General features: G+C 35.4%; 1 protein-coding gene across 1 annotated transcript; it reads right to left on the bottom strand.

The window, feature by feature from the left end:
- LOC109724974 (probable tyrosine-protein phosphatase At1g05000) lies at window positions 428-6638 on the bottom strand. The gene is made up of 5 exons (XM_020253992.1): window positions 6254-6638; window positions 6055-6148; window positions 1123-1180; window positions 985-1028; window positions 428-885 (listed from the first exon to the last, which is right to left on the bottom strand). Exons 1-5 carry the CDS (start codon window positions 6562-6564, stop codon window positions 697-699), a joined length of 696 nt encoding a protein of 231 aa, XP_020109581.1. The 5' UTR covers window positions 6565-6638; the 3' UTR covers window positions 428-696.

The raw sequence follows: 16831 nt of genomic DNA, 5'->3' as shown, positions 1-16831 counted from the left end.
TGTACATATATATAGCATTGCTTTTTTTTTTTGGCATTGACGTCTCCAAGCTCTTCATTTTATTATAATTAAGTCTCAGTCATTAAAAGAGTTCTTAAATTTGACGAAAACGCCGTGTAACTGCCAGCTAAGCAACTACATGATTTTTTCAGTGACCAAAATAAAAGAAAAGTTGTGAATTTTCATCATTTTGTTTTTTTTATTCCTATTTCGATTCCTTTTTTAAACCAATCGCCCAACATTATTTTGGCACCGGACAAAACAAATTAGATCCCATAGAGAACTTTCTCTTGTAGACCGCACTCTCGAAGAAGCGTAGCGCAACTCCAAAACTTTACTAGAAAAAGGGATTCTACGAGTCTCCATTCAGTGAGACCGTCTAATCCACCATTCATACTGCTTTAAGATTCATGAGCTGTCCTTGATGGACGACAAATTGCACTATCCCTTCATACTTTCTTCATAAATGGCTAAACACCCAAACAAACTTGCATTTGAAAGAAAAGGCTCACATAAGCTGGCTTTAAAACTGCCACAGTATATCCTATAGAGTATCTTCTTCCATAATCATGGTATGCAAGTAAAAAGAATTCTTCTCTACTTTTATTGCAATGTTCATGGAATTGATAGATCCCGACTATCATTAGAACTTGAAGTCTCCGCTAATAACGAAAAAGGCGGTTTTCCCTAAACCATCTATGGGCATTTGGAACATGAAAATGTGGCCGATAAATGTTTTAAGCTCGAGATGTCAAACAGCTCCATGAACCTTTGATCAGAAATCCTAGCTTTTGCAGCGGCAAAACGCTGGTACTCGTCAAATATTGAAGAGAGGCACCACCTCTGAAGCTTTCTCAAACATCCTACCACACAACCGGTTCGATGCTGGACAGGTAAATAATAAAGTTTAAAAACAAAATTGAGCTCTGATATATAACAAACACTATTAGTGGTGAAAAAAAAAAATTGAATCTAAATTTTTACCTTTCCTCGTTTGCAGTGAATAAGCACCGGGTGATTTCGAACATCTGCAATAGAGATTAGTAGTTGGTGTAAAGTCTTTGCAACTTACTCAAGCCAAAATCTGACAAAGGAGTGAAATAGATAATGTGTGCCACATACCAAGAACGACTTTGAGAGCTTCGCGAATTGTCTCCTCTGGAATGTTCACAAATGGTTCCTGTAGGGGCATATATGTTTAATACATGCATAGGTAAAACAGATAGAGAAAAAGCAAACTGTTGGCTGTGTATCAATTAAGATCTAACACCAAAAGAACAGATGTTGCACATTAGCAGCTCCCTCGGCATCTAGGATCGATTTGCAGCATCTTGATTGTCTTTATCAGTAAAATTCAATCATCACTTCGCCAAAATATAACTGAGATGCATGTAAAAAACGTTGTTCAATGTGTTGTTTCTTATTTTTAGCTTCGTTCGACATTTGTGAATTCATCGAGTGCCTACAGGTCTGCTATAGAAGAGACTTTATATTAATAAACAATAAAGATGATACAATTACAACACCACTTCGATCTCTCTCCACTTATTTATTCATAAAGAATTCATCTTTATTGTCCACTTACTTATTCATAAAGAATTCATCATAACCACCACTTCGATCTCTCTCCACACCCCTCCATCACCATCCTCTTGGGTTAATGGCCCCTTGTATCTGTGCGAGAGTGTGTGTGGCATCATGTGTTTATCATGCGATCAGTTTTGGGCTGGAGCTGCAGCCAAACTTGGATAAGATAGCAATTATCATATGACTAGGTAAGATATCTAGTAGTTTGGCTGGCCAACTTGACACATGTAGGAAAGACAGTCAGAAACCACTTTAACCGATTCTTTCTAGCAATAATCAAGGATTCTCCATGCGAGTTTGCAGTTTGTAACACTTGCTGCTGTTGTATGAGAATGACTTGGAATAGGTAAGATGAAGATCAAAAAGCTAAGTTCCTTGGAGTAATAATAATTTACTCAATGATGTAGCTAATGAAGGTTGACAAGCAAAGGGTCCCATTAAGCAAGGGCGTAAGTTCAGATTGACAATGTGAAAGCAAGTGAATAAAATGATCTAACATGACAGATAACTAACCTTCACTGTCTATTGCTAACCCTAATACTAATGGACCGGAATCCAAATCGAGATCATATGGTTAGGCCGAACATACTGAGTCATCCCGGTACAGGGCCTGTTACCATGGTTTTCTGCTGTTAGTCCTCTTCCAAAGGGAGAACAAAAGGTTTGGCCCTTTCATTATAGCATCTAGACACAAGAGGGAAACAATCTCTTTTGCCAGTAAGTACCAACAAAAGACAAACAGCAGCAACTGATGTTGTCACTTCAAAATAAACATGTCACAGCTGCAAACAGACAGTGATATAAAAACTAAAACAACAGAATCGATACAAAATATGGGTGATGAAACTGCACAAAGTTGACATAGGTTCCATGAGTAACAATGTTTTATGGTCAAGGAGAATTCAGTAAGTGATCCTCAAAATTTTTTGAAAGAAGTATAAATTGTAAGGAGCTGGAAATCTTTCTGGATGAACAGTAATTTTCTGATGATTGCCTTAAAAGCTGATTCTGCTTCATACAGAGCACTGAGAGTTGCTCCCAGCACAAAACTTGGCACCTCGTTCCAATAGCCAAATGTTGAAATTCACAAATTAAATTTGTCAGAAGCAAAGTCCTTCCTCTTCCTAATATGAATGGTTGCACTTTAAAGACAGGTTATGTCAGAAAGTACTGTGAGTTACAGCAAAGTTCATCTTTGCCTGACAACAAAGTTATTCTATGAAATCTAGAAAAGACACATATCTATCAGTTAGAAGGGCTTGCCGTCCTTAAATTCTATGCCACTTGTCGAATCCTTAGTCTCCATAAACTAAAGTAGAAACTAGCTACGTGTAGTTCAGGAACGCATTGTTCAAATGTACTCACTTCTATGTTTTGAAAGGTTTCAAAAATCTTGAAGGTCCTGTAGAGCTTCCTCTTCGGATGTTTCAAAATGATGATAGAAATCACAACCGGAGAAGCATCTGGCAAGATGCTTTAGTGTTAGCAGTCCCCACCACTATTTTGTATAAAAAAAACATCCACAAGAGAGATCTTTTGACTATATTTACCTGAAAACTAATAAGATATTTAAATATCTCGAATAAGTGGTTACATGGAATAACCATAACATTATGTGGTAAGGTTTAAAGTACCGTGGCACCGAGGCGTGCCGCTGTCTGCCTGGCACGGTACGGCACCGACACACTTGCATGCCGACACATGGTACGCTTGCGTGCCGATGGATACGCACGACCTCCTACTGACACACTTTAGCACGGACTTATTTCAGTTTTTTTTTATTCCAATAAGCTCTTATAATATTATTTGAAAGATTTAATCAAATAATTATGAATATTTGCTATGTATAGCTTACTAAACTCATCAATTAATATATTTGTAATTTTTTTTGTATGTAAAGTACAATTATACCTACTGATGCAGAATAAAAATTTTTACAACTTAGAATTTTTAAAATGCAAAGATATCTTTTTTTCTTTGTTTCTTTTGACCATATTATAGTCTTTCTTTTATAAAATACAAAAAAAAATTTATTTGAAAAAAATTATTTTAAAAAGTATTTGAAAAAAAGTATTTTTTTTAATTAATTTTTTCAAAAAATTAGTAGATCTATCAAAAAAATTAAGCAATAAATTATATGACAAATAAATTAAATAATTTAAGTATCAATTGATTTAATTTAGCTTTTAATTTTATCAGTATTTTCAATCTTCTAGCGCAAAAATAAAATTTTATGTTTGATATGGCTCAAAATTTGTTTATTGAGTTCGATTTTATTCCCTTAATTCGCCAAAAATTTCGTGGTGCGACAAATTTTGATAAAAATAATTTGTAAAGAAAAAATAGATATCTACAGTGGAAATGGAGGGCTCGGACAAATCTTTTGTCCGTATATTGATAAACAAAAAATATAAATTATAATTTTTTTGACTTACCTAATAAATAAATTTTCGATTTGCAATATCTTTGGAGGTGGGGCGTGGGGTACCCAGAATACTTTGGATACCCCAAAGAACAAAAAAAAAAAGAAACAAAAAGCAAAAAAAAAAAAAAAAAAAAAAAGCATAGTGCCAGCATGGCACTGTGCCATGGCACGTTGCACCGTACCGCTCTGTCTCGTCCGGCACGGTGCTGCGCGGCACGGAGGGAAGTTCGAGACCCCCCGTATCGTGCAGGGCACGTGCCGCCCCGTGCCGTACGACACAGGGTAGCACTTTAAACCTTGCTATGTGGTGCATTTACATATTGCGTTCGCATAAACCAAGCTTCCCAATTTCACAATCAGCGAACTACACTGAGATCTAAAGAAACCCCATGTCATCCAAAGAACAATTAGGGCTGTATTCATGTTCCTCCTATTTCCAATTAGAACTCAATCTGAATACTTTCATTAACAATTGTAGGCCAAATATTGCATGTAGCATTTGTTGCTTATTAAAAGATCAGAGACAATCAAAGTAATACATTCACCTAGAAGTTTTGACACATGATCACAAAGCAATATTCCCATCAGTTAGAGCTAACAAGTGAATAAGATAAAAACAGCTAAATAGTACGATGTACGCGAATTAGAGACTGCACATTTAACATCTAGATGCTCTCCTAAGAGCCTAATGTTTTCGTGCACACCATATTAATATGCTAAAAATCACATCTACTGTTCGTACTATTGATGGTAGAGTTAAAATAAAATTGATTCTCTGATAAATCTCTAACAGTTAGTACTTCAAGACTTTCTTACTTTTATAATGTTAACAAAATAATACTTCAGCTATGTAGCCCTTTAGAAAAGCACGGCTGTGAATGATCAATACGCTCAAGAAATTTTGAAACTTGCCTAGAATTTCAAAAAAATAAAATTAAATAACATAAAATACTCACTGAAAGCAACAGAATGAGAAGTCTAAATCTGCATCAGCACCATTAAATGACCAATTTTATGCAAATTTTAAGAGAATGGAAAGGTACTGGTAAACATGCAAATTTGACATCTAAAAGACAGCTCTTCATTTAAGAACTGTATGTAAGACACCCAAAAGGCTATTCAAAAGAGCAGCAGATAAGGAAGGATATGTATGCAGAAAAACGAACGCATAAGCAATGAAATTTTTCTACGTTTGAATCAGTTAGTAAAGCTTTTATTTTTTTTCTTTTTTTTTACGTTAGCTTGGATCAGAAGAAAGATCAACCATAAGGTCTTATCTATTTGAGTTCTCCTGTAGAAAAATCGGCTACAACTATATCGGAGTAGGTTTCGTACCCGAAACATTATGTTACATAATTCCGTTCGATTCGGAAAAGATAAATATCATTGGGAGCAAGACCTGGTTTCAAAGAATATATAATTGGAATGGACTGGATCCTGATCATTAGAAAGAGACGATAAACATAAGAAGAAAAAAAAGTTGGAACGTAGCTAACGTAACTTAGCACGATAAGATAAGGATTAGATATTGGACAAGAAAAGTAACATTTATGGAATGTTTTGGGTAGGAAACTTCTTTTCAAATAGAGGAAAGCAAAGAAATATATATATATATATATATATATATATATATATACAAACATTACGATGTAGTGTCTGTTCGGTCCCACTTCTGCTTCTACTTTCAGCAACAGCTACCTCCGGCGGAACGCTTGGGACGTAGAAAAACTGACTAAGATTCTGAGGTCCAGAAGAAATGGATCCAATTTGGAAGAGAATTTGTTAAAGTTGGTTTCTAGTATTATGTTTCTTCTAAAATGCCCTCTAATAATTTCTTTCTGCAGCAGCGGAATCAAAAGCACCAAAATTGAATCTCATTTCTTTTCGGCAGACCCTTCTATTTGTCCGCGGATGCTAAAGGCGGAAGCGAAAGCGGAACCAAACAGAACAGATGTTTCGACAATTCGTTTTGTGCAAATGCTTCGGAAACGAAAGTTGCGCATATAAGAAGAGAGCGAGAAGGAGAAAACCATGAATCCAACCTTGGCTCCGTCGATCCCAAACTGAAACAACCTGATCCCATTCGCCCGGAGGAACTCCATGTTCGCCTCCGGGTAAGGCTCCGGGCAGAGACACCTACACCCCAAAAATAAACAAACATAAATAAATCAAAAGTTAAACCTCTATATAAAGAGAGCAGCAGCCATGGATTAGATTTTTTTTTTTTTGTGGTCTACTGACAGGACAGAGCGGAGGCGGAGCGAGTGAAGGAAGCCGAAGTTGTCGACGCCGGGGAAGCCGGAGCGGAAGACGCCGTGGTCGACCATCGCGAAGTTGAGCGGCGGCACAAACAGCTGCTGCTCCCCTCCTCCTCCTCCTCCGCCGGCGGCGGCGCCGTCACAGCTGACGAATTCGGGAGACGCCATTTCCATCTCCTCCTCTGCCACCATCTCTTCCTCCTCTTCCTCTTCCTCTTCCTCTTCCTCCTCCAGATGGTGAGATGGAGGAGGAGGAGGAGGTGGTGGTGGTGGTTTTTGCATCTCCAGTCTCATCAGAACTGGGAGGAGAAAAAGGGAGGAATATTCTTTGCAGCTTCTGCTCTCTATGTTTTGGATCTTGGGGAAGATCCTATTCCTCGCTTTTATAGGGGCGTTTCGTAATCAGCTGCTCTGAAACGGGGAATATACACAGAAAGGGTGTCCGTACGCGTTGGTTATTTGTACGCATCCTTCGTGCCATCTTCCGTGCCTTTTTACTAGTCTCATGAGTCATGAGGGGAATGCTTTTTGGTAAATGGGTCCGTGGACCCGATCCAGCCTCAATAGTTGATTTACAATATTTATATTTTAAAAACATAAATAAAAAATAATATATATACCCTACCTATTTAATTTCAAATTAAGTCTGCATCCGAACACTTAAGTTAATAATATATTCATTCGATCTATTTGAGCAGATTTGAATAGCGACTGCTCATATATTATCCGTTTAAGACCGAGTATGAATCGAGTACGGGTCGGATCTAAATCGGATACGGATATCCGTATGCATATATTTTTTATATACTTTATTAAACAGTTTATGGATAAATCATAAACCTCTCGCTATAGAAAATTCGCGTTCTGATTAGTTGCACATAGTCAAATAAAATTCGTTTAAAAGAAAGATTTAAGCAGTAAACAGCTAGAGTTTAAAAAACAAAGTAAAATAAAAAAAATAGAAAAAGAGAAAACAGTACGACTAGAATTTTTACTAGGATGAAAATACATTAAGTCCTTCATTTATACGTTCTATTGAAATTGATACCTTAAATTTTAATTTTAAATTTTCACTAGGACGGCTTTACTCTTTTGCTTACCCTAATTGACGTTTCTTCGGACTAAATAAATTGTACTCGCACATTAATTTTAAAAATAAAATCTATCATGTGGCAGCATGAATGATAATAGAGGCCGCCCTATAGAAGATATCCAACGCATTTTTCTTTTTTTAATAAAATTGGCCAAAACTTGTGTTAAAATTTTATTTAAATCACCAAATTTTGATCTATTTCACTTGAGTAACTACAGTTTTAACTTCTTTCCAATCAGTCATCCTACTAAACTGTAGTTAGTTTTGCCCAGAAAAAAAAAAAGAGTTGAAAAGATTTTCCTAGTCTATTTGTTTCGTCCAAAATAGAGAGGGATAAAGTGGGTTCTGGATCGTAAACGATCAATTTGTTGTTTAATTCACTGCAATATAAATACAGCCATAACTCATGTTTTTCAAAATAACATAATAGACTCTGTCTTACCCTAGGCTGAAGTCAATTACAAAAAAGAGAAGTGAGGAAAAAAAGTAATAAATTATCGCAAAAGAAAATTTATTTTTGTAATATGATTACCACCTCTTTCATTCAAATATAAATATATTTAGTTGTTGTACTAATTTTTCTTTTATTTAGTTTGCATATTTGAATTATAAAAAAATTGATTAATTGAGTATTAATATTCTTTTTCTTTTCAGCGTTTTATTGTTGCATTGTTATAAATTTATGTATGAAAAAATTAATTCAATTGTTTTAAATTATAATATATAGGATATAATTATATTATTTTTTATTATTTATCAAGTAATATAAGAGCCGACCGTGCTGTATGAAAAGAGAGGTATACGAAGATAAGTTTACCGAAGATGTAGGATTCGCCAGTTTTCAGTAAAATAAATATAAATGGTAAAAAAAAAAAATAGTTTTTACGTTATTGACTTCCTACTAAATAAATAGCAGAATTGAAGGGACTTTTCTTTTACAGCAGGACAAATAATTTTTATCTAAATCCTAGTTCAATCAAAAGTCCATTTTAACCTAAATTTTCGGTGGGTGAAACACGCGAACCATAGTGTACGTAAGTTGATTGTACGCCCATTATTTAGAATTTCAAAATTCAGCACTAAACTTGCTTGTTGCTCTCCGTTTAGTCACAGGATGTGCCATTGAAAAATAGCAAAGTGTTGCATTATACAATCAAAAGTAGTGGTAAAATGCAAATTGGAGTAAACCACTGGGAGTTTTGAAGTTGACCTCCATTTGACACTTAGACAATGGCATCTTCATAGTGATCAACTAGTGTTTTTATCCGGCGATGCAGTGGATAAAAATTATAATAAATTCTAAATTAAATATATAAATAAAATATAAAAATATAGCAGAAAATAATCAATATTTGATTGGTTAATAATAAAAAAATATATTGAAAATTTTTTTAGAATGAAAATATAATTCAATGGAGAACAAAGAAAGAAAACAAAAAGAAAAAACTATAAACGAATAAAAATTGTTGCATAAATAGGAGTTAAAAAATATAATTTAATGCAAGAATAAAAGAGAAGAAAAAAAAAAATCAGAGGTGATTTTGTTAGAGTTGGTTTTATTACTCGACGAATTATAACCGGCTTTGGTTTTTCTTTTCTGCATCAAAACCAAATTTTAAGAGTAAAATTAGCAATTAAAATAAAATAAAATTAGGAGAGAAATATAAATATTTTTATTTTTGAGAACGAAAAAAATATTTTTCAATTCATAAAAATGTAAAATGTCATTCGAAGCGAACTCGATTCATAGCTCTTCAATTCATCATCACCTACTTTTTCTCTATATTAAATCAAATCAAAATTATAAAAATTAGTATTTAAAAATTATTAATAATAATTTGAAATCTATAAAAACATGGGAGAAGAGAGCGGACGTGAGTTGCTGGAAGAGAGAATGAGGGAGATGGAGGGATGGGGGTTTTCTTAATAGAGCGGGTTGGAGATGAAAGAACGTGCGGTGAGATAAGGAAAAGATAAAGGAAATATATGGTAGGGTAGGAGGAGATGAAGGGATGTACGGTGGGAGAAGGGAAAAGAGAGAGGCCGGCTTATAAAAAGAAAAAGAAAATTGAAAAGTCCAAAAAAAAGGAGGACTTGCCACATCAGCCTGATATTGAAAAATCATATAAAGATAAAGATAAAGATATAGATAGATATAGATATAGATATAAATGTTTTCTTGAAAGTAAGCTCGCATGAAAAGTTAAAACTGATTGAAGATTATAGGATAGTAAGCTAAAATCAAACTATAACACAGGATTGTATACACTTTGAAATTTAAAGCGTAAATTATTTCATAAATGTAAAGTTTAATAATAGCTAATTTAGTCAGCACATTATTCCTTAGAAATCTCTTGGTTGAGTTTCGTTAGGATAATTTCTTATATATCTCTCAAAACTTCTGAAATATTGTTATATACCTCACCTGTTTTTTTTTCAAATATACTTCTAGTATTTTTTTCCATTATTTAAAAATAATTCTGCTGTTAGTACCCGTTAAATCATCTCTGGTTAAACCCAGATTAAATTTCTATCAAAGTTAAAAAGAAGTCAAAAAACCCCTTTTGTCTCTAACTAAGGAGAAATAATGTCACGCCCCGAGCCCGATCCTTTTGTCCGGTTCGAGCGCATCGAACAGATGCCGAACGGACAAAGTTTTTCCTGTCTGCCCAAGGCTCAACATCCTGTATGAATAGAGTATGAATTTTGCACAAAATGGAAGCATACACAATGGCTTGCACGAGGGCAAGCAATAGCCAATAGGAAAAGTAATAAACTACACTTAGAAAATCAATTATATTTTTGCATCATTTCTTCTCTTTTACATCACATGATCTCAAAATATAAATTCTTGTATTTAAATATAAAATATCTTTTACATCATTCATGTTCTTTTCCTTTAACATCTATAGTCATCAAAATACAAAAATGTGATGTATAAAGGTATGCAACTACAAAATAGAAACCCACTCGGGAGGTCTCTATCTAGGGCGTGATGCGCTTACCGCGGTCGTCCGCCGGCTCGCTCGGTCCCGGCTCTGTGGAAATAGTGGGGTGAGAACTACAACAAAGTTCCCAGTGGGTTCGGCAACCAACCATGCCGACTTTCCCACTAGGTCTAAATCAGGTATAATAGAAGAATAGATAGATAGTAACCAAGTTAAAGCAAATGCAGCTAATATGCCTGAACAATAAATAATGCTATGTCAATAAAGTACTCATGATGAATGCAAGGTCACTGCTCAGAACCCAATCTCTAGGCTAATCCGTAGGTTTCGCCCACAATAGGCTCACCAACTCAAATCCCAAAAATCGGGAGACTACTACACCCGACGGGACCGTCCTCTAGGGAGACTACTACACCCAGTGATGACAACTTCGGAGCACATCGCCCGAGGGGGAACTACCACCCTCGAGCAAGGACTTACAGGTGAGTATGATCCAATCCTTAACTATAAGGATGTCAAGTTTAATCTATTCCTTAACTATAAGAAAACAATACACTTATGACCCTTAACTCTAAGGTTGAAATTGTAATAATGTCAATATCACACTTTTACTTGCATTCTTTACTTTCACTAGTGTCATATACACTACTATGTTCTTGTACACATGCCACACTTGTTTTCTAAGTATTCCAACTCTAGCATTCTCGACTCATCGATGTCACTTTCTACCTCTATGTCAAGATATCACCTTTGTTTACTAAGTCCACTAAGTTCTTGTCACTTGTCATGCATAAATAGGATTTATAAAATTCTCACATTCTTACTAATAACTCACATGCATTTGTACTCACAACATGCAATAAAATACTCACATATAACCGTACTATGCAATTTTTATTCTCAATACACATATGCTCAAATATGACACTTTAGACATAAAAGAAATTCCGAGATCTTCGGTATACACCACCCACCTTGTATGGTTGTAAGGGTGCTACGGTGAATTTCTTGAAATTTTCGAAGCCCTACTTTTTCGCCTGCGGCAAAACGAAGCCAAATTAGGCTTTTTCTCAATAACTTTATTTAGACCTTTTTGTAACGTCAAACGGAGTTGTCCCACGCGTCAGGAATACCCCTAATTAGATTTCCAAGAGGTCAATTTATCTCGAAAACAACCGGAGGCAAAAGCCCCAAAATCTATGCCCTAACAATGCCATTTGCTCAATCCTAGGTTTTGATCTCTAAAACAAGCAATAGAGAGCTTGTCCAACATCTAGAAGCTCATTTAGAACTATCTAAATCATTTCTAGGGTTTAGAATGCAAACCCTAAAAATCCACCATTAGAGCACTTGAAGAAACTAGGGTTTCATGTGTTCTATAGCTTCAACTAGATTTCTATACTCATTAGAAGATCAAAACCTAGTTTTCTAGCTTAGTTAGTTAATTCGCGATTAAAACGCGAATGATACGCGAATTTTAAAAATTACGTATTAAACGGCCCGTTCCGTATTTTTCTGAAAAGTTCGGAAAAAAACGCCAAATCTTTCTCAAAAAAACTTGTTCGCGAATTATCCGCGATTCGCGAATGATTCGACTAAAAAAAGGCACTCACGGTCGCGGATTCGTGGTCGAGGCTCGCCCCTCGCGTCGTCGCCGCGCTCGTCGACACAGATTAGCGGCCGAGGGTCATGTCGTCGTTGCTCTCGTCGCCGAACCCGTCCGGGTTGTCCTCCTCCTCCTCCGCTGTCCTTGCCGGCACTGGGAGCAAGAGCCGCCGCGACGAGAGATGCCCTCTCGCGCCGTCCGCAGAAAAAAGAGGAAGAGAAACAGTAAAAAAAATCGGGGCTTTTGAGCATACTTGTGCGCGGTCCTGTGGCCTCGTGGACCAGAGGGAGGTCCACGACCTCCCTCTGGTCCACCGTGGACCTCCCTCTCATTAATCATTATATATATATATATATATATATATAGAATTGAGCTCTATACTTTTAAAAGTATCAAGTTATTAGTGTTGTAGATTTTTGCCATTGGATTAAGAGATATGCGGTTAGGTGATGTGGGCCCCCTAGGATTGAGTAGGTGGTTGGTTAAATAGTATAATCTAATTGTTGAAATAAATCCGAGGAGTAGATCTAACGGTAAAAACTTACAAGCACCAAGTGCTTGGTGCTTTTACAAGCACCATAGCTGGACTCATATATATATATTATTATATATATATATATTATCTAGATATATATATATATATATATATAATAATATATGTATTATATATATAATTTATTTATTATATATATAATTTTTGTTTAAGATTATATATTCTGATTTTTATATAACATATTTGACCATCGTATTTTCAGGTTTTTTACTTTATAATAATTACATATAACTCTTACTACAATTTAATATTTCTAAATACATAATTTTTATATATTATTAATATATATTTATTTATTATAATTTTGAATATATTTAATTTATATAAAAAAGCATAAAAATAATATATATAGCATATTAATTATTATATATTTATTATATAGCCGAATTTTTGATTCCGAATTTTTAATTGGTAAACGTATAATATCCGTATAAATTACGTATCCGAATAATTACCACATCCGTTTTTTAGCCGTATTTTTCAAAGAATTTAAAAGTTAAAAAACAAATTTTATCCGAATTATACCCGTACCGAATTTTTGCCGATTCCGAATTAACTAACTATGTTTTCTAGGACATAAACCCAAACCCTAACCTAGGTTTTCATAAAACCTCACCTTGACCCAAAGCTCTCCAAGGTCCACCTTGTAGGAGAGCCCTGGATCTTCTCCAAGCCACCAAAACCAAACTTCTCATTCAAATCTCCTCCAAATCCACTTTTTGGAGAGCTCTCTAGAGAGAGAAAATAAGAGAAATGAGAGGGAGGGTTGAATGGCTGTGGGAGGGAGAGAGAAGAGGTATTGGGGTCTTATTAGGATGCTACAATTGCATTTAAACCCTCCCCATTTCCATAATTGCAGCAGTTATCACTTTGCTGTCAGACCCAAAGTGTACCGGTACACGGGATTTTGTACCGGTACATTTCCTGCGCAGAGGCAACCCGAGAGCAAAGTTCTCGGTTTCGTAGCATTTATACCGGTACACTTTCAAAGTGATAACTGGTACACTTTCAGTTTTTTTCTCAAACCCGAGAGCTTACTCTTTTCGGGCTGCAGAGCTATACCGGTGACAACTCGATGGTTGTACTAGTACACTTTGCCTAGAATGCTTGTTTTGCAGCTGTTTTCGATTCTATTTCGCGCCGATCGATATTAAAATCTTTCTAACACCTCTTAAACTCATTTTTAGCCCTTCCAACCTTATTGGAATGCTAAATAGAACTTGTCCATCCATTTCTCTCGATACTTTAACCAATTTGGCTAAAGTTCGATAATCGTTCTCGAGGTTTCAATATATTACAAATAGGTTATTGGTGATGGCAGAAGAGTATATTTGAAAGGTCGAAAAATAAAGTACCTCTTTTGCCGCTAATGGTAGGGTTAATTAAAAAAGTTGATGATGATAGAAGAGTATATTTGAAATGACAAAATAATAATTTTATAGAGATAATAGCTGTTCATAACAGTTTACTAATAGAATCTAACTTTAGGGATATATTTGAAAGACCTTGAAACGTTCAAAAGGTATAATTTATATTAGCTTTCTAAGCATGATAAATAAGAAAGTATGAAAGTTCTCAGAGATATATAAGCAATTGTCCATTTTTCTTATTAGGGAAAACTTCAAAAACCCCCCCTGTGGTTTCGTGCATTCTCACTTTGCTACCCTGTGGTTTAAAACGTATCAATTTACCCCCCTGTGGTTTCATTTTTATCTTTTCGGAAGCTTTTTCATTAATATTTCGTTAAATTATATACAAAAAACTTCAGATAACCATCTATATTTATCGAATAGTCACTTTAGTATCCTTTAATTTTAACTTTGTCACTGATTTTAAAAAATAATAATAATAAAATTGATAACAAAAAGATAAAAACGAAACCACAGGGGGGCAAATTGATACGTTTTAAACCACAGGGTAGCAAAGTGAGAATGCACGAAACCACAGGGGGGGGTTTTTGAAGTTTTCCCTCAAATATAGCAAATCTAATAGCTATAAACCCTTGAGAGAGAAAGAAGAAAAAAAATTGCTCTATTTGTCTCCGAACTTTCACTCAAGTTTCATTTTGGTCCTCAAACTTTCAAATTCAACAACTACAATTGAACTTCAAATATTTTATTTTAGTCCCTAAACTTACAAAAATATTTCGTTTTAGTCCTCACCTTGAAATAAAAATTATTACTTGCACATAGTTCATTTTATATTTGTACACCACAAATTTTGTCAATTCTTTATCTAACTAAAACTTTCAACTTATCGGTCTAATTTTTAAATAAAGATCCAATGGATTGTAGAATGGAAATATATTATGTGATCAAGTATTAGTAGATGCATAACATATAAATATACGGGTGAACGGGGTGTAGGTAAATAATTACCCTCAATACAAAATATGCATGGAAACTAAATTGAAACTCTTTTAAGAGTTTGAGTTTGTAATTCTAAAATTAAAAATTTAAGGACCAAAATAAAATATTGTTGGAAGTTAATTAGAAATAAATGGTGTCACGAGCTAGATAGATCATTCCCAAGTCAGTCTAAAAGAGTACTATTTTTAAGAACTAAAGAGTGAGATAAGTATTAATACTATTTTGAGAGTCGACAAATGTAACTTATTTTAGAAAAGAAAATGGTCATGTATGAAAGAGTTTGGATATTAATTGTCACAGTTTAAAGTACTTGTAATCAACTTTGATGCTTCTTATTGCCTATACTAGTATGTGATGTATGGGTTAGGTTATGCGACTGCTTAGTGCAGATAGAAAAACTATATCCATTTGACAGATCTTTTGTACACTCCTGAACAGACCTTGTAGCTCTATCTCTTGGTGTCATACCCTGAGCCCACAACGGAAGCATCACTAGGCTCATGCACAGACCCACCAAATAGATAAAGTTTTTTTGTCAGTCCAAGACGTCACAAACTATATATACAACACATTCCAATCAAAAATAATATATATGGTTTGCACAATTAAGGAGAATATTAATGACATAAATTAAAAACTTTCTATTACATCATTTATCTTATTACTTACATTACATGTTTCTAACTAAAACCCAGAATAAGCAATTTTTTTTTTCTTTTTCTTTACAATATCCAAAATGATACATTTATGTCGACTACCAAAATGAAAAGGACAATATCTATTGAGTTACGCCCTTTTCTCACACCATCACGTCATCTTTGGATGGAGGAGGAGGATATTGGCATCTTCTTTCTCTTCCTTCTCCTCCTTTCTCTCCTTACCTCCTTCTCCAGCTCTAGCATCCTGCTGCGCTCCGTCGCCACAAACTAAACCACTACCCATACCCTCACTTCCATGATCTATGTTGCATTCCAGTCCACGCTGCCGTTGTTGGCGGCAGCAAAGATGTGGGCGAGGTATGGGGTGGAGCGTGGCAGTGACGTGGGAGCAGTGGAGGAAGCAGAAGAAGCGAAAAGAGAAAGAAAGGGATCCAGTAGATAGAGAATATATGTATTTTGGTCAATTTTTAAAAAATTCGACCCGAATCTGTAAAATCAAGAAAAGATGATCTAATTTAGAAGAAATACTCAATTAATAATTTTTTTTATTAAAAACGCCCAATTTTTTTTTTTTTTTTGAGAAAAAGGTAGCGTGCTATCCGCTTCATTCATTGAAAAGATGAATTAGGCTACCGGGGTAAGGCAACCAGGGCCTCTAGCTGGGTGAAAAAAAAAAAACTACAACTTACAAAAGTGCTGATTAGCCGAAAGTAGTTGTTCCCAACAATTTGACAGTTGTTTAACCTTGTGAACTGCTATCAGGCGGTCTAGCTGGATCGTTCTAAAGATCGTATCGTTTTTGCTCTCCCAGATGACCCACCAACAGGCTGCTAGTTCCGGGAGCCAATTACACAAAGGTTGCGAACCTTTCCTACCCGTCCACCTATCCCAGACCGAATTAACGTCAACTCCCAATTCCGTAGATTGAACATCCTCCACGACCATCACTAATATGAATTTAGCAAATACGCATGTAGTGAACAAGTGATCATGAACGGTTTCCACTTCAGTCCTGCACAGCACACTCAACCTCTATTTAGTAGGCTATCCACCGTGAGGAGCCTCTTCTTTAGGACGAGCCAGCAGAACACTTTCACTTTTAGGGGTATTCGAAGTCTTCATAACTTGTTTGCTCGGGCATCCCTCGTACCCCCATCGCTCAGTGTAGAGTGAGCCGACTTTACCGTGAAAAGCCCACCGGGGTTCCAACGCCAAAGAATCTTGTCTAGGCTCTGCCCTTCTTTGAAAATAGAGATCTGATCTTTAACTGCAAAAAAGCTAGAACACAAACCCTGCCTATTAACCGAATCGCCTCCTAGAATCTTGCTCCAGT

This window comes from Ananas comosus, linkage group 19, assembly GCF_001540865.1.
Source record: "Ananas comosus cultivar F153 linkage group 19, ASM154086v1, whole genome shotgun sequence".
NCBI lineage: Eukaryota > Viridiplantae > Streptophyta > Magnoliopsida > Poales > Bromeliaceae > Ananas > Ananas comosus.
Note: the sequence above shows the minus strand (reverse complement) of the source record. Positions and strands in the feature narration are given on the sequence as shown.